The sequence below is a fragment of the Eptesicus fuscus genome, chromosome 13, assembly GCF_027574615.1.
Source record: "Eptesicus fuscus isolate TK198812 chromosome 13, DD_ASM_mEF_20220401, whole genome shotgun sequence".
Lineage (NCBI taxonomy): Eukaryota > Metazoa > Chordata > Mammalia > Chiroptera > Vespertilionidae > Eptesicus > Eptesicus fuscus.
Window position 1 is genome coordinate 60,699,783 of NC_072485.1, and position 27,118 is coordinate 60,726,900.

The 27,118-nt window shown below is 36.8% G+C and overlaps 1 protein-coding gene across 1 annotated transcript in view; it reads left to right on the top strand.

Moving 5' to 3' along the window:
* The first annotated feature begins 5,423 nt into the window (after nucleotides 1–5,423).
* Nucleotides 5,424–27,118, top strand: part of METTL15 (methyltransferase like 15) — a 171,504-nt gene continuing 149,809 nt past the window's right edge. The window contains exon 1 of the mRNA XM_008148945.3: nucleotides 5,424–5,710. Within this exon, the coding sequence (XP_008147167.2) occupies nucleotides 5,441–5,710 (270 nt within the window). The 5' untranslated portion in view covers nucleotides 5,424–5,440. The remainder of the gene's footprint in view (nucleotides 5,711–27,118) is intronic.

Below are 27,118 nucleotides of genomic sequence, written 5' to 3' on the forward strand. Positions count from 1 at the left end.
AAATTCACATATGCACTCACTCTAAAGTTCTTTATCTTTGATGTCCCAGGCATTTTATTAACTTTACATACGTTATGTCATTTAATTCTCAAAACAGCCCATGAGATGTGGGTATATTTATTTTATTGAAGTGAAAACTGAAGTTTTCAGGAAATCCCTAAAGGAAAATATTTTTTTTTTGAACTGTACAAACCAGCTAATTCAGAATTGAGTAATTTGTCTCCGAAATACTTTCCAGATTGAGGGATCTTAAGATGCTATTAAGAAAAAAAAGGGAAAAGTAAAGAAAAAGATGCTATCTTAATAGAAAGTTAAAAAGGTGTTTTTTCCAATTTCTTGTAAAATTGCATTGGTCATTGGTGACTGAGAAAGTAGATATCTTAAATTTCGTCGTTTTTGACACACATTGTATAAGGCTTATCAGTCTAACAGGTGTTTCCACGCCTAATCTAAGTACTTACTTTAATTTAATTTAAAATTTTGCCTTACACTGCCATTAAGTAGTATTCAGATGAGCTCTGTATTTTTAAGGAATGTGTATTTAGTTAAAACAGATCAATTTTAACATTGTAATCAATGCCTTGACTGTGCCAGCTCTCTTTAGTTTGGCAAGACATTAGAGATTATAACTGAAAGCCTAAGAAATGAACTTATTTTGTATGGAAATGAAGGAAAAAGAACCAAAACTTTAGAAACATACAGTGCTAAGGAGTCAGAAATTCCCGCCTTTTAAAGAAACTGGTGTATAGCTGACTTCCATGTTAATTAGAACACAGAAATTTAACATCGGTTTGTAGTGAAATGAAGAGTGGAGACGAGTATAAAATGAAAAGTTAGATTTAAAGTTGCATCTGACATTTAAAAAAAAAGTAAAAGTGAAAAAGTGAATTAAATCCTGACATTGCTAGGGTCTTATTCACCAGCTCCCGCCCTCCTCCCTTTCCCCACAAAGGAGCACCATTTGGAACCTCCAGCGCCTGCAAGACCCTTGGGCAGCTGGGGCTGGAAGCAGCGGAACCAAAGGCGCACGTTCCTCGGTTGTGGGCGGGACGTAGACCCGACCTGTCCGTCTTTTCAAGTTTCCCCCAGGGCTGGGACGGAGGCGTGCAACAAGTTCGGGTTCCCCGTAGTGGTCATCGGTGGCCCGGGGTAGAGGCCAACTGAGAAATCTTCGTTCTTCAGGTGAGGAGAAGGTGGTCGAGTCCCGGGAGCTCACCCCACGCCTTTGGGGGAACTCCAGAGGTCGCCCCATTCGCCCTGGACAAAGGAAACACACGCCCCTGCCCCCACCTCTACCGCTTCCTCTCCTCCACGCTCATTCATCCTGAGTTCAGAACTTTCTACAGTGTTACCTCGTCCGCGTATAATTCTTAGGCCAAAGGATGCCTTTTTTTCCCCCCTTTTTCTTTAGAACTTTCACATTCTCTCCGTTCCGGTGCCAGTCTCCGGGTTCAGGAATTAAGTTCTCAAAAGTTTTCTCTGCGGAGGAAAACTGCTGTGATGGCAATTGTTAGTCCCACTGAGAAAGTGGTATCGCTCTCCTTTGTGCTTCGACAATGAAAAGAGTAACCTGCCCGATTCCGTGGTCTCAAAACAGCTAAACCGAACTTTGCTGGCAAAGAAACGTTAAGTGACTTAGGAAGCCACGGATTGGGCCAGGTTTCCTGACCCCCTGCTTCCTTGCTGTGACCAGAGGGTACATATATTGCCTTACATCATGTAGGGTGGCTGGTTCTTGGAGGACTGCCGGAGTGCTTTTGGGTTTCTGGTAGGAGATTGGGCTGCAGAGGACAGAGAAAGGACTTGGGAGTTCACCTCCTTGCAAGGTATTCAAGGAAACACCCAAAGAAGAAAATTATTGTGGCCCTTACTCCAGGTTAACCCATTTTACTAGTAGTAGCCAATTGGTGCATAATAAAATCTTCAGGCTTTGTATTTTGAACATAGTTGAGTAAAGAGAAATTGAATATAGAAGAAAAGAATTAATTGCTGGCAAAGGCAGCATTTTTTTCTATCCTCCTTGCTTTGTCCCAGGTGGTTCTGATTCTTATATTGGAATTGATGTTTTGTTTTTTAAACATTATCGAAGTCTGGACATACAATTTAGATTGTTTAAATACTCCAGATTGCACTATTTAGACCTATACATTGTATGACCTCTGTTGGGTACCCCATAATATACTGTATTCCCAGGTAGAGTAGGACCAAGGAATAGGTAGGATATTGGCTCCTTAAAAATACAAAAGAATATAATTTATGAGTTACTACAATACATAGTCAATATAATTAAAGTACTCTTCAGTTACATACGTGTATTAAATAGAGCCAGTGATCTCTATGTTTATAGCATAGAGGTTAAAATTACAGGCTCTGTGGATAGAATGCTGGAGTTACACTTCTAGCTTTATGGCTCTAGAGCTCTCTGACCTTTTCACACAGTGTTTATTTGTTTTCCTCATCTTTACAATGGAAATAATTGTTCCTACCTCTAAGAGTAGTAAGGATTGAATGAGTTAGTACATGTGGTGTGTTTATACTTATTAATGGTACTTAGTAAGTGCTCAATAAATGTGAGCTTTTATTTTGTAAAAAATGTAAGAAATACTAAGTTAAAGGGTGGTTGAGTTTACTTGTATACACTTTCTAGCAAACATAAAGCATAATTATTCATTGGCTAATTTGTTATTGCTGAACAATCTAGTTTTATTTAAAATGCTCATTTCCTATATACATATATATATTTTTTTCTTGCCATATATTTCCTGTGCTACATTTGCCACATAATTCCATGTACTAGGTGGACCAGTTAATAATGCGGATTTTTTTTCAATAGATGGAGTAACACATATGTTGATATATATGCGATTTGATATGTATGCTATTTTGTTGTATTGACAGCAAGCTTCAAAATTTCATATGTCAAATTTTCTGAAGGTGTTAACATCATAGATATTTTTACGCTTAAATGTGTCAAATTTCGTGCCCCCCCCCCCCCCAAAAAAAAAAGAGCATTTACGGGAAGTTTTAATTCATTACTTTATTTTGAAGAAAAGTGCTGCGGAATACTTCGGGAAGCTTTTGGTGAACATGCTCCATCTCAGGATACTTGTGAACGCTGGTTTAAACACTTTAAAAGTGATGATTTCGATGTGAAAGACAAAGAACATCCAGGTCAACCAAAAAAGTTTGAAGACCAACAATTACAAGCATTATTGAATGAAGATGTGTGTCAAACTCAAAAACAACTTGCAGAAAGATTAAATGTTGCTCAGCAAACAATTTCCGATCATTTACTAGCAATGGGAAAGATTTTAAAGGAAGGAAAATGGGTGCCACATCAACTGAACGAAAGGCAAATGGAAAACCGAAAAGTCATCAGTAGAATGTTGCTTCAATGACAAGAAAGAAAGTCTTTTTTGCATCTAATTGTGACTGGTGATAAAAAGTGGATTTATTTTGAGAATCCCAAACGCACAAAATCATGAGTTGATCCAGGTCAACTGTCAACATTGACTGCAAGGCCAATCAATTTGGAAAGAAGATAATGCTCTGCATTTGGTGGGATCAGGAAGGTTTGGTGTATTATGAGCTTCTAAAACCAGGTGAAAAAGTTAATACTGATCGCTATTGACAACAAATAATCAATTTGAACCACACTTTGATTGTGAAACAACCAGAATGTGCCAGAAGACATGGCAAAGTAATTTTGTTTCATGATGACGCACCATTGCATACTTCAAAACCAGTTAAAGACATGTTAAAAGATCTTGCCTGGGAAATATTAACCCACCCGCTATATTCACCAGACCTTGCTCCTTCAGATTACCACTTTTTGATCGATGGCACATGCACTTTCTGAGCAACACTTCAAAACGTATGAAGAAGTAGAAAATTTGGTCTCTGAATGGTTTGTCTCAAAACAAGAAAAGTTCTATTGGGACGGGATCCACAAATTACCTAAAGATGGGGGAAATGTGTAGCTTGTGATGGACATTACTTTGAATAAAGCACTTTTGATGTTTCTCTTAAAATTATCATGTTTTCTTTGATTACAAAATCCGCATTATTAACCGGTACAGCTAGTATGAATTTGGTAAAGTTGACATGTTATCCTCAAGGATATCTTGTTGATATTATATTTACATAATATTAAATATGTAGAGATAGATATATTTGCATCTCTTCTGTAGTCATTACATGTGATTAGCTTTTCAACATTATTCTTCATTATCTATTGCAAAACTGAAGGAAGACATATTTAAATGGGATTTATGTGTGTGTTTTTGGAAGTATTTTGAGAAAGTTTTTGTAAGGTTGTTCAGACAAGGGAAATTTTCTAAAGCAAACTTTGATAAAAATGTTAATTCTGTAGAACCTGGAATTTATCCATTTATTTTCTTTTCAGAAAACATTAAGCACCTAGTGCACATCAAATTTTGTGGATATAAAGGTGTGGGTCTTACTCTTAAATGACTCATATTCCATGAGGAAGGGAGAGTTGTGTTAATTTGTTACTTGCTGAAGTATGTTACATCAAAAGTGTTGTTTACAACCAATTGAGTAAAAAAGCATAATGTTTTCAAAAGATCTTCTATTAATACATTTACATTCCTTCTGTGTTTTAAAGAGTTACATATTGCATAATAAAATAGAGCAAGTATGAAAAAGTGAAGGATGTATCAACTTTTTACTTTTATTTATTTTTTTAAGGGCAAGGGACTGATAACTAAAGCAGTAGTGCTTATGAAATGGCAACGTATGCTCAGCTTAGTGTTTATAAAGTTATAGTTTAGATTGAAAAGTATTTCATGAAATAGGTCATGGTGACATGGTCTCAGAGAGTATTCACGGCGAAATTGTGAGATTTTTACTTTTCTGGGACACTGAACACCTCCCTTTATTTTTGGATGTACATTCATAGTCTTTTTCCAGGGATACTTTGTCAAAGTTAAATTGAAGATGATGTCTTGGTATTATGAGAAAAACAAATAGAAGAGCTTGAAATAAAAGACTACCTAAACCTAACATAGGATAATATTTATAATCCCTTCGGTCATCCAGATACCTTTTTCAAATAAACAGTTCTAATGCATTGAACTTGTTCTTTAGACTCTATTAAAATTCAAAAAAGTATATTTCAAAAAAATGACAACTAAGTAATGAATTTTCACATTTCTTACGGTTAAAACAATGGTCTTGGGGCTAATTAGGCTACATTAAAAATTACATTTTCAGATTGTTTCTTAAATTGTTTTAGGTTCCTTGCTTTGTATAAGGAGATTAGTCACTCACACTTGTTTGAGATGATGAATCTTACACATTTTTGTGTGGTAAATATTATATATTAATTTGCTTTTCCCCAAGTATGATAACATCCTTTTAAAAAATCCAACAATCATGATATTTAAAATTTTTTTTTCTAGATTTGTTGACGTACAGAATGCTTCGCTATCCACACTTTTGTAGAACCTATAAAGAATTTCTTTCATGTTGGTTGGAAGCTGGCATATTTAATTTAGGTGTCTGCCCAAAAAGGATACATTCTACGTCAGAACAATATGATGAATATGAAGCTCAGGAGCAAACAAATCAAGCTGGATCTCATGAGTTTCACAGATCTCAAGACAGAGATTCTGAAGCTATGAGTAAACTACATATTCCAGTAATGGTGGATGAAGTTATTCATTGTTTGGCACCACAAAAAGGGCAGGTAAGTTGATTTGCTTTTATTTTTAAGTTGAGATATAATTTACTTACCTTAATATTCAAAATTTTAAATTGCGTGACTTAGTGGATTTTAGTATATTCACAGTAATTTGCAATGATCAACACTGCCTAATTCAGGAATGTTTTCATCACTCTATTATGAGAAACTCCATACTTAAAAGTATTCACTCTCTATTGTCTCCCTTTTTAAAAAAAAATATTTTTTAACGTTTTTTTATTCATTTCAGAGAGGGAGAGAGAGATAGAAACACCAATGACGAGAGAAAATCATTGATAGGCTGCCTCCTGCATGCCCCACACTGGGGATTGAGCCCTGCAACCTGGGCATGTGCCCTGATTCGGGAATCAAATCTTGACTTCCTGGTTCATATGTCATCACTCAACCACTGAGCCATGCAGGCTGGGCTGTTGTCTCCCCCCCCTTTTTTTTTTGCTTCTGGCAACCACTTATCTATTTTTTTGTCTGTATGGATTTGCCTAATATGGATATCTATATATATAAAAGCCTAAGTGAGAGGTCAACCACTGGACTGGTCGACTGCTTGACCAGTAGCTATGATGTACACTGACCACCAGGGGGCAGACGCTCAATGCAAGAGCTGCCCCCTGGTGGTCAGTGCACTCCCACAGTGGTAGCTCTGCTCAACGAGAAGCTGGTCTCATGGCTGGCAAGCACAGCTGCGGTGGTGTGAGCCTCTCCCGCCTCCATGGCAGCGCTACCAAATGGTGGCAGGCACAGCGGGGCCAGGATGAGCTGGAGCTGCACTGTGTCTGCCCCGACTTGGGCTCCTCCCCAGCCAGCTGCCGCTTCGAGCACTGCTTCATCCCTTGTGGGATGTCGGACTGCCAGTTTTGACCCAACTGCGGGGATCATGCTGAAACTGGCAGTACGGCATCCCCCGAGGGGTCCTGGATTGCGAGAGGGCACAGGCCAGGCTGAGGGGCCTCTAGTTTGATATAAATGGATTTATACAATATGTAGCCTTTTGCATCTGCCTTTTTTTACTTAGCATGTTTGCAAGATTCATCTACGTTGTAGCATGTATCTCTATTTCATTTTATCCCTGAATCATTTCGTTGTATGGATATACCACTTTTAAAAAAATCAATTCTTCAACTTAGGACATTTATGTTTTCACATTTTGGCTACTGTGAATAATGCTGCTATGAACATTCATGTACAGCTTTTTGTGTGGACAATATGTTTTCAATTCTCTTGAGTATATGCCTAGGCGTGAAATAGATGACAACTCTACGCTTAACTTTTTGAGGATCTGCCAAACTGTTTTCCAGAGCTGATTAGTTTTGTCAGATAAGTATTTTAAAAGAAAAAGAACATTAGACTGGCTAAGTGGTAGGGTATGGAAACTGAATTCTACTTTTCATCTCCTTGAGAATTTTAGCATCTTTTCAGGAATGACTGTAGACAGAGGTAAAGATCTGAATTCCTTTTCTCTGTTTTCTTAGAGAAAGAGTGTGTGTGTATGTGTGTGTGTGTGTGTGTGTGTGTATGTGTGTGTGTGTGTGTGTGTGTGTGTTGTAGAGACAGAGAGAGGGAGAGAGAGAGGAAGAGACAAAGAGAGGATGATTGATTGATTGATTTTTTAAGGAATTAATTCAGCAGTTTGCTGGCGGAATTCCTTTTTGTTCCAGGAGTCAGTCTTTGCTCTATTAAAGCTTTCAATTAGATTAGATAAGGCCCACCCATATTATGGAGGGTAATCTGCTTTACCCAATCCAACAATTGTGTTAATCTCATTAAAAAACTAAAAAACAGCTTCACAGAAAAAATCCAGAAAAATGTTTGACTATCTGGTATTAATACCACCCCTAGTATTAATATTAATACATAATATTAATCACACCTGAGTTATTTATACTATTGCTGACAGGATTACATAAGGTCTGAAATATGAAAATGCTTTAATATCTATAAAGAGATCACAAAAATATTAGGTGATATGATAGCCAAAGACAAAAAGAAACCTCCTGAAAATTAAGCATATTTACAAATGGGAAAAAAATCTTTATTATAGTAAATTATTTTCAAATGTTATTTATAATTAAAGCTGATAATTTTTTTTTAATTTCTTTATTGATTAAGATGTCATATATTTGTCCTCATCCCCCCATTCCCATCCCACACCCCTCCCCACGGATGCCCCTGTTGAACTTAGCCATTGGTTAGGCTCATATGCATGCACACAAGTCCTTTGGTTGATCTCTCCCCCCTCCTCACACCCTCCCCTATCCTCCCTCTGAGGCCCGATAGTCCGATCGATGCCTCCTTGTTTCTGGTTCTGTTCTTGTTCATCAGTCTATGTTGTTCATCATTTCCCCTAGATGAGCGAGATCATGTGTCACTAGAGATGTAAGAACTGAATGTGAGACGAGCAATAATAGTTATGCTGACAGGCAAATGAATCAGTCTGTAGTGAGTTTCTTTCTGGACCAACAGTTCTTTTGAGACCCAATTTCAATGTCCACCAGTTCCTTATGTGTACATGTCAGCACTGACCCCTCAGCTCTGGATGGTGGACAAATGGTGGTAATGCAGGTCCGACTCCCTCTGGTTTGGTCTCGGCCGGACCCAGGGACACAGCTTCACCCGGACTCAGGGGCACGTGGCCTCACCCGGACCCAGGGGGCGTGTGGCCTCTCCTGGACCCAGGTGCGTGCGGCCTCACCCGGACCCGGGACCCAGCCTCACCCGGATCCAGGGGCACACGGCCTCACCCGGACCCGGGATCCAGTAAAGCTGATAATTTTTATCTTGCTGACTTCAGAAATATGACCTTCTTTTCTAGAAACTACTGTTATTATCTAAATCAGTCATTTTCATTTTAAAAGTCATACCTTGCTTCTTTAATTGAACTGCCCAAGTTTGAATCTGTTGTCTAACATGCATGTGTGATCATGCACACACAGATCTGTTAATTTTTTTTGAGACTTCTTCAAATTAGATCGCACAGTTTTCATGAGTTAAGTTCTAAGCTATATGCATAAGGTATGCTAGAATGGCTGGATGTTGCTCATATATAAGCCCATCAGTGATATGACTTAGATCGCTTTATTACAATTCTCTGTTTCCTTATCTTCAGGCAGTATATAACAAAATTAACCTAGTATTCTTAAATAGATAATATGTATTAAACATCTAGCTCAGTGCTGTTGCATAGTAGGGACTCTACAATACACATGAAAACGTAAATTAAAGAATTAAGTTAAAAAAAATTAAGTTGGATAAAACCTGTTAAATATGACTTCATCAAAATGAAATTCTCTTCATTGTCTTTAAGATTCATAATGCAAGGATAACAATATCTTTACCTAAATGTGCTTTTAATAAAGTATATATAAATATATACGATATATTTGAGATATATATGAGAAGGATGGGGCAGTTAGTAAAGAAGTAAAACTCAATGAAATGGCTTGTATTTGACCTATGGAATGAGAAACAAATTGAATAAATTTGGTGAAACCTAATAGTAAAAAACAAATTTATTTTACACTGGCCTATGAAGTAGAAAAACAACCAAATGCAAACGCCACTAAGTCTCCTACTAAATCAGTATTGGATCTGTGGTTTTTCTAAAACAAAGTGGAATAAAATTATAGACAGTCTACAACTTGACCTACCCTGCTGTTTCATTCTGTTCAAGTTCCTGACAAATGTAATGTTGTTTTATTTTGACATTTCCATTGTTCAGATTTGAGTTGGGTTTTCTAGTAACTTTATATAAAAAGTTTAATTTTATGAATGCATTTCTGAATGCTTTCATATGAGGTACATTTAGAGACAGTGTTATTTCTTACCTTTTCTGCTGTCTGGCAGACAGCTTTATTCAGTATTCCCTTAATCTTCAAGTAATAAAGAACTGGTGACAGTCCTTGGACAGGAAAGGTCTGCATTTCTGGCAGAATCCATTATTTGCTTTTTCTCTTCCTGAGCCTTTTCCCCAAAATCATTTTCCTTTGCAAACGATGAGTCACACACTCACTTGTATCAATCGCCCACTTAATTACTGTTTTTCACATCACCTTCAATGGTGAATTGTAAATTAAACTTTTGGTCATAACAGGAACTTAAAAAAAATATATAGGTATAGTTTTGTGTGAGGCCTTGATCACCTAATAGTAATTTCTTTCCTTTAAAAAATTTTTTAAAAGATGCTTACCTACCTAAAAAAAATAATTGATTTTGGGAGTTTCTTCTGCATCCTAGCCAATATACTATATATTATTTTAGCTTTGCAAATACATGCAAAACATTTATGAGTTTGATTTAAAAGAAAAAAAATTATCTTCATCTTCCTTGAGAGGTACAGAAGGAATTAAATAAATTATAATTATTTCTCTTTGACCAGCTTTTATATTTCATTTTCTGAATCAATCACTTTGTAAGAATGTATTACTTTTTCTAAGAATATTTTTCTTGTTCTTGGAGATGTTTGAATGTAGGCTACCTTGGTTAATTTTTTATTCCTAATTTCTGAAAACTAGAAAAAATAAGCATGATCCTAATTGAAGATGGTGGCAGTTTGGAGGATATAGGAGATTTTGTATTCTTTTCCATTAGTAGTGCTAATTTACCTTGGTGGCTTGGAGTGATAAGTTATGAAGGAGATAGGGAACATGCAAGATTAGTACCAGCAGCTTTGTAATTTTAGACAAGTAACTTCTCATGGTTGTACCTCAGATTCCTCATCTATAAAATGGGGAAATATAACCTACCTCAGTATGGTCACTGTGAGGATTAGATGCGTTTGTGTATATAAATTGCTTAGAGTGGTATCTTCCAAGTAGTATGTGTTCCATAAACATTTGCTATTATTATTATTATTATTATTATTATGGGGATAGAAGGTCAGGGTTGATAGCTAATACAATAAAATTCAAGAGAAAAATGCCAAGAGACAGCAAATATAGAAATAAAATTTTCAGCAAAGAAGGAGCCAACATGTCTGGAAGTGGAAAAGTACTCCTTTCTCTGCTTGAAACTCTCCTCATCACCATCCCTTAGGTCTTGAGTCAAATTTAATTTTCTCAGGGAAACTTTTTCTGAGTTTCCAAAGAAAGTGGGTCTCTCTGCTACACATTCATGAAGTCATATACTTTTCTTTCATAGCACTTACGATAATTTTTATGAGATTATTTGTTCAATGGACATCTCTTGCAGCAGACTGCTCTCCATGAAGTCATGAACATATTTATCTTATTTGCCATTATATCTTCACTGCCTAGTTCAAGGTCTACAACAGGGTTAGTTTGTAGTGATTTTTAAGTGAATACATAAAAGTCCAAGTAAACTGGAGACACCAACAAAAGGAATGTCCTTTGGGTACTGAGGTACCTACTCTGGCCCATGACTTTCCTATGATTCCAGCCTCAGTGTGACAGGCCCAGTCTGATGAACTAATTAAAAAACCTGGTGAAGGAACAGATACTAGGGCAGAGAAAGTGAACTGGTATCTAAACTGATGCAAAATAGGTTATGATAAACATCAGGCCAAGGTTGTAAGGTTGCATTTATAAATATTCAAAGTAAGTATAGTATCTTATCTATTTTACTATTCTAACATTTAATACTTCATAATTACTAAATTTGCCAAAGTTCTCATGATACCATATATAATCATTTTCTTTATAAAAAATTTATTGTGCTCTGTATAATGGATTTTTAAAAAAGATTAGCAGTATTTCACTTGTTTTACTTGAAAATCTTTACAATCTTTAATGGAGAGTCAACATAAAAGAGAACGTCCTGAGACTATGTTTGCTCTCTTTAAATATTGAAGGTTGATTGATAACAGAGGAATTTAATTTATTTTGTTTTAACTCAAGTTATTGAAAAAAATTAGGGACTTTTCTAAGAGATAGAACCAGTGCTATAGCACCTGTAGGGTGATGCATTCAATTTTAAAGAAAGAACTATTAAAATTTCAGATGGAATGGATTTTCTAGATGTAGTGTTTTCTTTTCATATATATATATTTTTTTCTCTGTATTAACTCCTGTTCTGGTTTAGGAACAATCTGCTCTTTTTCAATAGGGATTATGTCAACATGCAGGGAGAGCTTATGTATGGGTTAATCTGACCATGAGCTCTGTAAGTTCTGCGCCAAATCTTGGGAGCTTTGTTTACCTGGGTGTGTTCATGATCGAGAATCTACATCTACATCCTTAAGTTCAGCATTGCTCTCTGCATTTTTAAGCATGTGCAGCAAAAATTCAGTAGTCTTTTTGGACCACTGACTCTGTGTCCTGCCCCACACCTACCAAATTCATCATTATAACAATGGAATCTCACACACTGCTTCTGTAAAGTGACATCCTTAAGATACTTGGTGGCTTTCCGGTTGGGCATACCCTTGATGACCTGGGCACTTTAATGAGTGTTCTTAAAATGAAAATTTGAACCTCTTGATTTAAATGATTTTGTGCAGCTTTCTGAATCAAGCAAATAGCGAACTATTTTTAGAGGTCATCTCAGGGAGCTTACAGGAAGATCTTATTTCTGTTATTTTTTTATAGGCCTCTTTGGAGCAGATTTTTATTTTATATTTTATTTTATTTGAAAAATGTTTCTGTCTTAAAAAATCATGTAGCTAGATAACTGACCTTTGTATCAAAATACCTTCTGGAGTGTGATTTTTCCAGTGTTGCACTGGTATATATCTAACACCTTGCTGAGGGTCGGGAGAGGGTGTGGATTTAAAAAGGCAAAACCCCTGATTTATTTTGTTTTCAGATTTCCATGATTTCTATATTCCTAGTATGGCCCATTTCAAGTTACCACCCTGATGTCACTGAGTATAGCATGAGAAAGAAATTTGTGTAGCTGTCTCTCTCCAGCTGGTGTGAACAACTCTGAATTTGACTCTAATGATTGATGCTATTAGATATTAGTGAATAATATAATAGTAAAACATTTTACTTGACAATTCTGAAAATTGGTATAGTTTAGAATTTTATTCCTTTTCTCATTAGAATTCCCTAGTCAACACCTATGTTTTATGTTTCTCCATCCTCCTCTCTTTAATAAATGATCCATCTCAAATATAAAACAGATAAAAAAGTGTGGTGTGTAGCATAACTTTGTTTATGTAATTTACTTGTTACAAAGTCAATCATGGAACATTGAGGTGCTTTGAAATCAGCACCAGTATTTTTTTTTCTTTTACACAATTTGGATACGCACAGATAATTATAAAATATAAAGTTCTTTTTCTTTTTAATAGTCTTCCTAGAATCTCAGCTTAATTTTTAATTAAATAGCAATGGAAAGAGAATTTTAGTGAAATCAGAAGAGGATGTTATGTATTAATAAATATATTAATTAGCCCTAACCGGTTTGGCTCAGTGGATAGAGCATCGGCCTGTGGACTGAAGGGTCCCAGGTTCGATTCCAGTCAAGGGCATGTACCTTGGTTGTGGGCACATCCCCAATAGGGGGCGCTCAGAAGGCAGCTGATCGATATTTCTCTCTCTTCAATGTTTCTAACTTTCTATCCCTCTTCCTTCCTCTCTGTAAAAAATCAATAAAACATATTTAAAAAAATAAAATATATTAATTAAAGGTTCAATATAGCAGGAAGGTATAACCATTATCAATGTAACCATTAGATGCATAAATCTAATGTCAGATCAGGAAAATATATGAAACAAAAACTTACAGAATTGAAGGGAGAAATAGTATTACAACAATAGTTAGATACTTCAATACTGCACTCACAATAGTCTATAGAACAACCAGACAGAATATAAATAAGGAAATAGAGGACTGAAAACAACACAATAAACCAACTAGATCTAACAGACGTACATAGAATATTCTATACAACACAACAGCATACATATTTGTCTCAGGTGCACATTAGATATTTTTCAGTATAGACCCTGTTAGGCCATAAATTAACTTTCAATAGATCTTTAAAGATAGATATACGAAGTGTTTTTTTTTCTGAGCATAATGGTATAAGTTAGAAATCAATAACAGAACGAAAACTTTAAAATTCGTGAATTTGTGCAAATTAAACAATACTCTCTTAAGCAACTAGTGGATTAAAGAAGAAGTCACAAGGGAAATTAGAACATACTTAAAGACAAAAACAAGAACACAACATAACAAAACTTATGACATCAGTGAAAACAATAAATGGTGAAATTTATTGCTATAAATACTTAAATTAAAAAAACAAGAAAGACAGCCAGTCAGTAATTCTCTGTCATCATTGATGTTTCTCTCTCTCTCTTCCTTCCTCTCTAAAATCAATTAAATATATATGTATTTCAAACTACCATAAATATATCAATTTATATATGTATGTGTATACATATATATATATATATATATATTACAAGGAAGAGCTCAAATCAACAACCTAACTTTAAAATGTAAAGAACTAGTTAAAGAAGAACAAACTAATCCTAAAGGAAGCAGAGGGAAAGAAATCATAAAGATTAGAGCAGAGATAAATGAAATAGAGAGTAGAAAAACAGAAAATCAACAAAACCAAATGGAAGGTATCAACAAAGTTGACAATCTTAGTTTGATGAACTGAGAAAAGGAGAGAAGACTCAAATTACTAAATTGAAGATGGGGATATTACTATCAATTCTACAGAAATAGAAAGGATTATATGAAAATTCTATGAACATTTGTATGCCAACATGTTGGATAACCTAGATGAAATAAACATATTCCTAGAAACACAAACCCTACCACAACTAAATCATGGAGAAATATAATAAAAGCATAATATGCTAATTAGACCGGAAGTCCTTCCAGAGGAAGCCGGGGCTTCGAGGGAAACCCAGGTCTCAGGTGCCTGCCAGCAAGCCAAAGGGAAGCCCGGGTCCCAGGTGCCAGAGGGAAGCTGGTGCTGGCAGCCGGGGGGAAGGAAGGCCTACTCTTGCACGAATTTTGTGCATCAGGCCTCTAGTGGAGAAATAAAAGAATTTGAATATACCTATAAATTATAAGGAGATTGAATAGTAATCAAAAATCTTATGATGAAGTTCTAAACCTGATGGCTTCACTGGTGAATTTTACCAAATGCTTAAAGAAGGGTTAATACTAACCCTTCTCAGACTTTTCCAAAAAACTGAAGAGGAGAGACTATTTTCTAATTCGTTCTGTGAGGCCAGAATTATCTTGATACCAAAGCTAGAAAGAGACACATTAGCAAACAGAATTTAATAGCATAGTAAAAGAATTATACACCATGACCAAGTGGGATTTATTTTTGGAATGCAAGGATAGTTCAACATAAAATATTTGATAAAGGTAATAAGCCTCATCAACAAAATGAAAGGGAAAATGACATACTCATCTCAATTGAGCAGAAAAACATTTGACAATACTCAACATCCTTTCGTGATAAAAACACTCAACAAATTGTGAATAGAAGGGCACTATATCAACTTAATAAAATCTCATATAAAAAATCCATAGTGAAAATATTTAACTCAATGGTGAAACTGAGAGCATTTCCTCTAAGATTATAAACAAAGCAAAAATGCCTGCTTTCATCAGTTCTATTCAGCATAGCACTGGAAGTTGTATTTGGAGCAATTAGGCAAGAAAAAGAAGGAAAAAGCATTTAAATTGGAAAGGAAGAAGTAAAATGTTTTGTTTGCAGATGATATGATCCATATAGATTTTACACACAAAAAATGTTAGAACTATTAAATTAGTCCAGTAATATAGCAGATACAAAGTATATGCACAGAATTTACTAGCATACCTAATAAAATGGTTATATGCAAATTATCATCCCTCCGCTACGCCCATGATTGGGCCGGCTGGAGGCGCAGGGGGCGGGACTCAGGGTGGCTGATTGGCTGGCGGTAGGAGCCGAGGGTGGGGACTCGCGAGTCCCCGACCCCCGCTCCTCCCGCCGGCTTAAACGGCCGGCGCTGCTTAGGCCGGCGCTGCAGAAGACGCTGGTGGCAGAACTCGGGGTGGCCGATTGCGTGGCTGCTGGCACCAGTTTTCTGCCAGTAGCAGTTTTCCTCTGGCCACCCGCCCGATCGGAGCGCCTCCCGATCGGAGTTCCTCTTGGGGTGGCAGATCGTGCTGGCTGGAGGCGCTCTGATCTGCTGGTGGCCAGAGGAAAATTGCTGCTGGCAGATAACTGGTGCCTGCAGCCAGGTGAAGGAAAAGTCTATTGCACGAAACTTCGTGCAACGGGCTCCTAGTACATAAATAATCAACAGTCTGAAAAGGAAACTACAGAAACAATTCCATTTGTAATAGCATAAAAAATAACAAAATGGTTAGAAATTAGCTAAGAAGGTGAGAGACTTGTACAATGATAACTATAAAATATTGCTGAAAGAAATTAAAGAAGGCATTAAAAAATGAAACATCTCATATTCATGGATTAGAATACTTAATAAGGTTAAAATGTCAGTACTACCCAAAATGATCTACAGTTACACTGAATCCATATCAAAATCCCAATAATGTTTTCTGCAGATATAGAAAACCCATTCTGAAAATTATATGGAATCTCAAGGGACACCAAATAATCAAAACAATTGTGAGAAAGAATAACAGATCGAGAGACAGAGAAGCATTGATCAGACCTTCAAACCTCAGAGGGAAGGTAGATAGGATGGAGTAGGGGAAAAGATCAACCAAAGGACTTGTATGCATGCATATAAGCATAACCAATGGACACAGACACATACCATTGGGGTGAGGGCATGAGCAGGGGGATGGGGCGGCAAGGAGGGATAAGGACACATATGTAATATCTTAATCAATAAAGAAAAAAACAAAAACCTGGAGGATTCCTAATTCCTGATTTCAAAAATTAATATAAAGCTATAATTACCAAAGCTGTGGTACTGGCATAACATCAGACATATAAACCAATGAAATAGAATAGAGAGCCCAGAAACAAACTTTTGTATGTCTACTCAATAATGCCTCTAATGTTATATAGTTTAACAGCTGTTTAAAGTTTTAGAAGTGAATGCATTGTTTATAACTACGAAGGACAATAACATGCTCATGCTTATTTGATCACAGTGATATGGTACTATTACAATATTTTACATATATGTAGATAAACAACTATATAATTATATTAATTATTATATTGCATTTTTAAATCATCACGGTGTATTTCTTGAATGTAATACTCACCCTTTCTAGTGAGTTTAGCATCCATGAGAATATTCTTGCTTTTCTGCAATTAATGTATTTTTAAAACTGTATGTTATGTAATGCTCTTCATCAGAGTTTAGAAGCAAATTATAAATAGAGGACATTGATAAATAAGACCAATAACTTATTCTATTGTTTTGACTTTCCAGTGTCTTTTAAATTATCTTATAATTTGGTCATTTTTGTCATCCAGAAGCTGAATCTCTATTTCATTTTTGCTATGAAAAATTAATAGAATATTCTATCTAATAAAAGAGTAATATGCAAATTGACTGCACCTCCGCTACAACCACAAGCCACGCCCACCAGCCAGTCAGGAGCGAGTATGCAAATTAACCCAACCAAGATGGCTGCGGCCACAGAGCGAGCAGGAGACTTGGATTTCCTCGGCAATGGAGGAAGCCAAGCTTCCCTCACACCCTGGCTTGCCCAGGCCTCTGCTCAAGGCTACAAAGTTTCAATTATAGAAGATAAATAAATCCCAACAAAAATGTCTGTAGCCACAGAGTGAATAGGAGGCTTGGGTTTCCCTGGCAATGGAGGAAGCCAAGCTTCCTGCACACCCTGGCTGGCCCAGGCCTCTGCTCAAGGCTACAAAGTTTCAGTTATAGAAGATACATAAATCCCAGATACCAAGGCCTCTGCTTGGGTCGCCAGAGGGCGTGGCCGGCCTGCAAACCACCACAGGTCCCTGGCCCAGGCCACCCATGTCCCAAGGGAACCCCCACCCTGATCCAGGACACCCTTCAGGGAAAACCAGCCGGCCCCCACCTGTGTACCAGGCCTCTATCCTAGCTAATAGAAGAGTAATATGCAAATTGACCATAACTCCAACACACAAGATGGCTGCCCCTATGTGGACACAAGATGGCTGCCACAAGATGGCCAGCAGGGGAGGGCAGTTGGGAGTGACCAGGCCTGCAAGGGAGGGCAGTTGGGGGTGATCAGGCCTGCAGGGGAGGTCAGTTAGGGGTGACCAGGCCGGTAGAGGAGGGATGTTGGGGTCGACTGGGTCTGCAGGGAAGAGCAGTTGGGGGGGACCCAGGCCTGCAGGGGAGAGCAGTTGGGGGGGCACCAGGCCTGCAGGGGAGGGCAGATTGGGGGGGGGGGGGACCAGGCCTGAAGGAGAAGACAGTTAGGAGTGACCAGGCCTGCAGGGGAGGGCAGTTAGGGGCAAACAGGCTGGCAGGGGAGCAGTTAGGCATCAATCAGGCTGGCAGGGGAATGGTTAGGGGCTGATCAGGCTGGCAGGCAGAAGCGGTTAGGGGCACTCAGAAAGGTAGGCAGGCGAGCAGTTAGAAGCCAGCAGTCCTGGATTGTGTGAGGAATGTCCAACTGCCCGTTTAGGCCCGATCCCAATAGGATTGGGCCTAAACGGGCAGTCGGACATCCCTTGAGGGGTCCCAGATTGGAGAGGGTGCAGGCTGGGCTGAGGGACACAGCCCCTGTGCATGAATTTCGTGCACCGGGCCTCTAGTTAATAATAACAATATAGAGTAGTATAAGATTTTATTTTTAAAGTTTTAACTTACAAAAGATATTATAGTTTTAAAAATCATTGGCCCAAATACAACTCAATTAAATGTGGTTCCATAGTTATGAAAAATGATCTTTTATGTCTAAAAGTCAGACATATATACTAAATTTTTTAATTTATTTAAGAGCTGTTTTTCTAGTTCATTAAATTGAGATCCAGGAAGAAAACAGGTCCATTCTGTGAGGGAAGCTCATACAAGTGAGGCTTATTGTTCACAAAGCACATTCGCATGAGTCATCTTGGGTACTGCTTACTCTTTATTTAGGTCAGCACCAGTCCCTGATCAATAGTCTAATCGTAGTTACTGCAAGAGGCTAGGTCCAGTGGTTCTGTCTCTTCTATTGTTTTTCTAAGTTCCATATTATTTTTTGTTAAGAGAGGTAGGAAGTGTACCTTGACCTTGTGAGTTCTCATAACATTTTATTTTACTGTTCTTCCAATACCTTCTCCTCATATACTAAACTACTGAGCTGTAAGTAGCATACTTAAATTGTTATTTTATAATAAACCAAGTTTCAAAGCTTTATGGTGAATCATGTTGTAATGTTCTGTGAATTCTCTCTTACTTTTTCTTTGTGTGTGCTCGTTTTTATCTCCTTTGGGTAAAACAAATACCATTTACCAGGAAGTAATATGCATTTAAAGATTTTATTTACTCTGATGAGTGTTGTCTTAGAAAGTGTTTATGTACATTTTTTTTTAGCAACTATTTTCTCTTCCTTGTTCTTTATAAACTTTAAATACTTGGCTTTTTAGGTCTTTGAGATATGAGATGTTATATCACTACATATACTAATTTAAGCATATATTTTATCTTTGTCATATTTATTTTCTCTTTGTGTCATACACTATTTCTTCTATGTTTATAATTTAATTTCTATAAAGAGCTTAATTTTTTCTTTTGTTGTATTTTTTCTTTCTTTCTGGAAAGTAAAAGAAATTAACTCTGAATATTGAATGTATTCATAAAGATGGAGGATTTTCCACATGAGGCCAATGTATGCTGGGAAGAATATTATTAATAATAACAATATAGAGTTATATAAGATTTTACTGTTTGCAGAGCACTTTCATATATTATTGTCTGTGTTTTTCATTAGTACTAATCTCAGTAGCGTTTTGTTCAAAGTATCATGTTACCTGTAGGAAGGACAGGAAATATTTCCAGTGTTTCTGTTCTAATGGAACCATTTAATAATAAATGTGATGGGTTAGAATAAAATGCTTCTAGCTATTAATCCGATTACATGGTGTGTTTTTCCCCCTAGACTGTTAGTGTTAGTTCTTATGTGTCTAGTGTTGGCCTACAAGATCTTCAGAACCTGTACTTGGCCCCTTAATTCCATAGGTTACAGTTTGGTTTTGTCCTTAGAGAAGACATCACTAGCCTCCACAGCACACTAGGGACTATTTCAGTGCTCAGTCATCCAGAGCACATTATGCTGCCTTTGCCATCACATCTCAACTCATTGGTCAGCTCACTGGGTTTTTCAGAGCTTTTTCCCAGATTGATCGTTCACTATGTCAAGAAGTCCTTATAGTTATAATGACAGGAGAGGGAGATAAATTGCTCATAGGAAAGTATAGGTAAATTGGGTACAGCCATTAAATGACTGAGTCTTAGAAAGGAAGCTAGAGGGAAAGGGTGGTGTCAAGGGAAGGGAATTGTAAAAGGATGCTTTGAAGGAACAATGTTGATACTATAAAGGGAAACAATCTTCCATCTTCTCTGTGTTTCCCGTCTTTCTCCAGCAACTCTCTGCTACATGTCTGTTCTCTATAGTTTTGCTTTGACTTTTCCTGTGTAGCAGAAGTCATGAGAGAATTAAAACAAATTTAGTCATCCTCTCCCTTTCAAATGATCGTCATTATGGATCTATGAAGACTGACTTTCACCAGTACGGGATATCATCACCCAGATGATTTCTTCTTTCAGCAATATATGTGAAACCAACATTTTTAAATAGAAAGTCTTGATTTTGCTCCATTTAAAATGATCAAAATAGTGAACTACCTTAATGAATGAACATGAAACCAACTCCTCTTCCTAGCAACTACTTTAGAATTTAAATACAAAGTGAGAGATTTTTTAGAAAGGGGAGAATGGAATGTTTTATAATGTTTTCTTGTTTTAGTATTTATTTTTGTAACATCATGTTAGTAATAGAAACTGCCCATATTTTTCTACAGTTAAGTTTTCCCTAGAAGAGCCATTAGGTTAAAGGCATGATAGGTAACATACAATTTAAAAAAATTATTTCAGGATTTATGTAAAGTAAGTATTATGAATTATTTGAGAAACTTATATCAAGGACATTCAATCATTTCTGTTTAATGTGACGAGGCCTTCTGAAAGCCAGGAATGAGAAGAGGTGTTAGTGTCAAATTCTCCATTTCCTGTAAAGTCTTCTATATGTATATTGACACCATTCTAGTTTGAATATGCTGAATATATAATTAGCTTACAATTTATTGGGGGAGACAGACATTTATCAAATAATCATCCAAGTGGAATTTCTGAGCCTTTTGCAATTGGATAAAGATAAATAGTATCCATCTAAAATTCTGAAATTTTTGTTTGTTCATTTTATTTTCATTTTCAGTATGTTCTAATTCTCAATTTTTTATTTACACTCAAGAAATCTCACTTGACACACTTGGTTTTATAGTTACCTATGGAAAAATCTAAAAATTGTTTTTATAAATTATTAATGCATTAATTTTGTCAGAAATACTCTTTTTGAAGTTGTAACCGTACAAATAAAAGATGTTTTTTGTTCATGGATAATTTAATTAATATTTATTGACTACCCACTGAGTATGTTTCAGTCCATTTGGGCTGCTATAACAAAATTGCTGCAGGTGTCAGCAATGCGGCGCTGGCAATGGGCAGCAGTGGAGGTGCTGCCAGCCCTGATGGGCCCCGACGAGAGCGGGACCGCAGCGGGATGGTGGAGCAGATGAGGGGGCAGTGCCAGGTGGGGCTGTGAGGCTGGGGGCACGAGCTGGGGCCCAATCTCAGCAGGCCACCTTAAGGGACCCCACCTGTGCATGAATTTGTGCACTGGGCCTCTAGTATCAAATAATCATTTAAGTAAAATTTTCACTGCCATTCAAGATCATGTATAGGACTATGAGATTACTTAACAGGAGGATTTAAGCTGGCAGAAGCTTGCCTGAAGAGGAAGTAACCACAAACCAAAAACCTCAAGAATTAGTAAGTAGAGCAAAGAGTACTTCAGAGAGAAGAGAGAACGTGTAAAGGTTTGGTGTTGGGCGAGAGCAATGTAAGAATGAAGGATTGGAAGGTAGCCACTGAGTGTGCCAAAAATAATAAAAAAGGGGAAATGGTGAAAGGTGAAGCTGGAGAAAGAGGTGGAGGTCAGAGAGATTTTGGTTTACCTTTTTAAAAGATTGTTCTGTTTATACTATTGAGCATGGATTTGTCAGACAATTAATTGAAGAGGAATGGACAGATTTTAAAGCTATTTCAGAGGTAAAAAGCATAGGACAGAGCCAACATTTATTAAACATCATTTCTATGTCAGACACTGGTTTAGGTACTGGGAATACAAGAAAGAAACAACCTGCAGTAGAAGAGATCGCAGGAACAAAAAATTCTATAAAGGTATGGTATGTATACTGTATATTGCTGTGGGGTGATAGTAAGGAAACAATTCATTCTACCTGAGGTTTCACAGAGGAGATGAAGGCTAATATGCATTTTCAGAAGTAAAGGAATTTTTTAAGTGAATAAGGAGAGAAAGAGAGTTCTAGGTACAGAGAACAATTTGTGCAGAGGCAAAAAGGCATAAGAAAGCAACACTCGCTGAAGCTCACATGAATGATGTCTAAGGCATGCTAAGGATATGGAATTTGTCTTGTTGGAGATGGGAGCTTTGATACTTTTCTCTCTCTCATGCCCTCAGATTTGGCATTGACTCTCTGGAGTTGAAGCTCATTTGGGGTTAGAATGGGAAGATGGGCAATTGGGTTGGAAGATATGGGGCTTTTATTTGAAATGTCCACTAACAGAAATGAGAGGCTAGAGGTAGGAACTAGATATGGAGATTGAATGTGCTTCAAAGGTGATATTTAAACGCTTGATACTAGATGTGATTGTCAAGGCAGAAAGAACACCTTGGATAACATGTACATTGAATATCAAAGCAATAAAAATGTGGGAGGTAAAAGAAGAAAGGATATGAAAAGTTGGTACATATATTAAGTAAGTAAGAATATGAATGGCTGCATAGGCTAATCCAGCAGCCGCCAACCTTTCGGACCTCATGGACCACCAGTGGTCCGCAGACCACCGGTTGGCGACTGCTGGATTACTCTGGACCTATTGGCCCAGGACTTAAAGGAAAAGGTTGTTTTGAATAGATCAAGTAAAAGGTGAAAATTATTTATACTAATACCTTCAATAACTGGACATTTTTTGCTTGTATTTAGGATTAAGTCGTCTTTTACTATAATTAATAATATTTTATCCAAATTCCACAACACTTGTTAATAAATGTTTACATGTAAAGTGTGTCTGGCACCTAGTAAACATTTTATAAATTACTAGAGGCCTGGTGCACGAATTCATGCACGGGTAGAGTCCAGCCAGCCCACCCCAATCGGGTGATGGGGCCTGGCTGGCAGGGGGTAGGGACCACACACAGTTGGCCGGCCCCACCCCCTGGTTGAACTTCAGGTTGAATACCGAGTCGAACTCCCAGTCGAGGGGACAATTTGCATATTAGCCTTTTATTATATAGGATAGTTCTGGTTATTTTTATATTTGAGGGATAAAATAGTGAACAAGTAGATTTGTTAGGGGAGGGAGGGAGAGAAAAAGAACATAAGTAGATGTGCACACGTAGGAACTAGAGTAGTTGTAGATAGAGCATCTGAATTTAAAATTTCAATTAGCATATGTTGAGCTGATGAAAGGTCCAGCAACTGACTGAGAGTTGAAGGTCACTGGATTTGAGATGGACATATTGTAACATATCAGAGGTTTGTACTTATAAACAGAATGACTGAATGCAACATCTGCACATGTAGACTGACAAATGGGTGCTCTACTGACCACTTAAATATGAAAAGTGGCATTGCCAAACTGTGATTTGATTTTCTGAATGCACAGCTATTCTTGGTAAAGTTTCTCTCAATTTACACAGTAGTTGCATTCCTAGAAAATTCAGTTCTTGTGTAAGTACTGAGTGATATGTAAAATAAAGTTTGGTTTCAGACTTAGATAATTTTCCTCCTTCTCTCCTTTCCCCTTTGATGAACTGTATGCCATGTAGAATTTGGGTTATTTTGCAATATCCTGCTGTGCATTTCAGGAAGGTCATCCAGCATTCCTGTACTTCATCCATTAAATACTGGCAGTATCCTCCAATTCTTTGTTCAGTCTAAACACAGTTTCAAATGCTCCTATTGAGCACCACTGGGTTAGGGGAAAGGAGTCACAGAGTAGGATGTGGAGTAATTAGACCCAAGGACAAAGGGTCCTGTTTTACGCAGTGACCTAAAACCTGGAGATGTTAGGAAGGGAATTAACTGGCAACAAAATTTCAGGTATAATCCTGATGTAAAGTTGTAGTGTTTCAAGATAATAAAGTTGTGGGGTTTTTTGTTTTTTGTTTTTCACCATCTCAGCCTCCTGTCCTTATTAACTCTACCCGCCCTCCGCCCCCCAACCCCACCCCAATGCTGATATAGCTAGTAGCCAGGTTATGTTAACAGTTGGTAGTTTGGTACAGTAATAATTCTTGACTGGATTTGGTAAAGAGTATAATTTCAGCATATATTTTCTTTTAACTACATAAGCATTTTCCTTTCTACTATATTTCCTAGCATTCCTTTCCCACATGAAGACAGGTACAAACGCCCGTTCCTTCCCATTTAAATGTTTATTTCTACCTATTTTTTCTGACCATCAGTGAGTGTGTTGAATAAAAATATAATAATTGAATTTCTGTATTTTCTTGAGACATATCCAACGGCACTAAATGCAGTGGAATCACTGCAGTTTCATCTTTTGTTCAAACTGACAAAGTTTTCATAGAGTCACCATCATTTGATATTATCAGTTTTTGTTATTTTGGAAGAATCATCTTATTTGCAGCAGTTGACTTCTGCTGATCCTAATCAATCAGAAGTAATGCTTTTAAATCATTAACATTTAAAGTCCAATGAACTGCTATTTTGATATAGTGCTTATTTAAAATTAGGTGACATTTGTAATATGGAATAATATTTTTCATTTTAAATAAAAATTTAGGATGATGAAAAATGATTACCCAAATAATTAAATGAGATTTGATAAGGTTTTCAGCTTTATTTGTAAAGTAAAACCCTACTAGTATCTTTGATAGTAAAAATTGGAAGTAGTTCCTGAAGTATACATGCTTTGTGAAATATATTTTTACTTTCAGTCTTTCCTGGGGGAATTGCAGATACCATGAAAATCATTATGATTAGTTATTAATTATTCTGCTTCTTGGGTATCCTGCAGAGAAGTCAGAGTTGTAAAAATGAAATCTTTTTGTTTGCCTTATAAAGGTCATAGCAACAGATGTGGTCTTGAGTTGGAGCACTGTAATGGTCACAGCTGATTTAAATGGCACTATGTAATTATATCACAATTATATGCATGGGTGGCATCTCTTATTAAGTTACATTTCTTCTATATTAAAATATATATCATCATATGAGGAAAAATTAGGTATTTCATAAAATCCAATTTGTCTTCTTCCTTAACCTTAATACATTATTTAAATTATATTTAAGCTGGTGGGAAGTAATTTGTTCTCGATGTCTTTTTCTTATTTTATCATGAACCTTTAATAATCTTAAACATGAATTAATTATATCAATTAACAAATTAATTTCAGCTGCTTCTCAGTTCACGCTGTGGGGGTTTACCCCATGAGATTTTCATAAACTATAATTGAGTTTATATTTACCCTAAATTGTGAGTTTTTCAGTTATCTATTCTTTGAAAATTTACTTTGGTGTGGCATGTGGTGAATTATTTCTTCATCTTTTATACACAATGCAATGTTTGTTTGTTTTTGTCACCACAGACAGCTTCCTGAAAAGTTTTGTGAAAATCAAATTTCAAAAACTTCTCTTATTTTCCCACTGCATTATATTATAACCTTAGAATGTTTTATTTGAACAAAATATTGAATTAATTTGCATTCCAAAAATCAATACAAGTTTGATATGATTGAAGGGAAGGTGCATTTTGTAACTTTCCATTTTAATTTCCTCAAATTTGGAAGTCCACAGACCTACTGGAATAATGATGCACAAGGAAATTAATTGCAGCTTCTAAATCTTATAAAATAGAAAGTTTGATGTGATACTTAAAATATGTTGTAAAGAACAAAATCCTTTTTGTTCAGGAAGTATTACTTGAGAATAATTTGATGTAAGAAAAAGACAAAGGTAGATCTTAGGGTATGTAAATTTTGTAGAGTTTTGTAAGTTTTTCTTTAGAAACATCACCTTTAAAATGTCTTTTGGAGTAATTGGGTTAGAAATAGTGGCTGAAGGGTGTGAGGTAGGTATACAGTGCGTTAAGGCGGATTTTTTTGGAATATGACAGGAAATAGGGTATCTTGGGGATGGGAATTGTGACTCATATTAATCATAAGACTTCAAGGTAGTTTCAGGCTTACTGTAGTCATTTCAGTCTAGGTCCTGGAGTTAATGTATTAGGGAAGATTTAAAAAAAGATCAGTTAACACCTATGATAGCCAGTCTACAGGGTGGCTTCCATTGATCTTCACTTCCTGTATTCTTGATCTTTTGTAATTCCTTCCACAGCAAATTTGGTTGACCAATGTAGCCAATGAGATATTACAGAAATGATGGTAGATGAGTTCTGAGGCCAGGTCAGAAAAGAAATTGTGGCATCTTTCTCGCTATTTCTTGTATTGCTTGCTCTGGAAGGCCATTAACATGGCATTAGACTGCTTAATCAGAACATGGCAAGGTCTACATAGGGTAGAAGTGAGTTCTTCTGCCAAAACCCAACTCCAGGTGAGTGAGCCATCTTGGAAGCAGATCCTCCAACCTAAACAAGCCTTCAGATGAATGCAGCCCTGGCTGATGCTGTGATACAACCTTATGAGAGACCCCAAGCTTATGAGAGACCCCAAGCCAGAACTACTTGTGTTTTTAACTGTTTTTGAGAAACTGTGACATAATAAGTTGTTTATTGTTTTAAGCCCCTAAATTTATGGTTATTTGTTAAGCAGCACAAGGAAGTAATATACACATATAAGATCAGAGTTTCAATTGTGGTAGTTGCCATAAAGGAGAAGTTTGCACTGCTATGTGAGTGGGTAACAGGCTTCTGATTTAGTATAGAGGCTTGGGAAAGGCTTATTAGCTTAGATCTAAAGAATAGGAAAGAACATTTCTGACATGAAATGCTGTTGTGGGAGAAAACAGGGCACTTTTGAGAAACCTAAAGAAGACCAGCATGGTTAAGTGTAGAGGGCAAAGAAGAGATGGAAAGAGATGAAGGTAGAGAGATCAGAAAATGCTGTGCCTGAGGGCCATACTAAAGATTTTGGTTTTAATTTAATAGCAGTGGGAATCCATTGAAAAGTTTTCAGCAGGTTATAAGTGGTGGTGGTGGGGGGGTGTAACTAGATTAC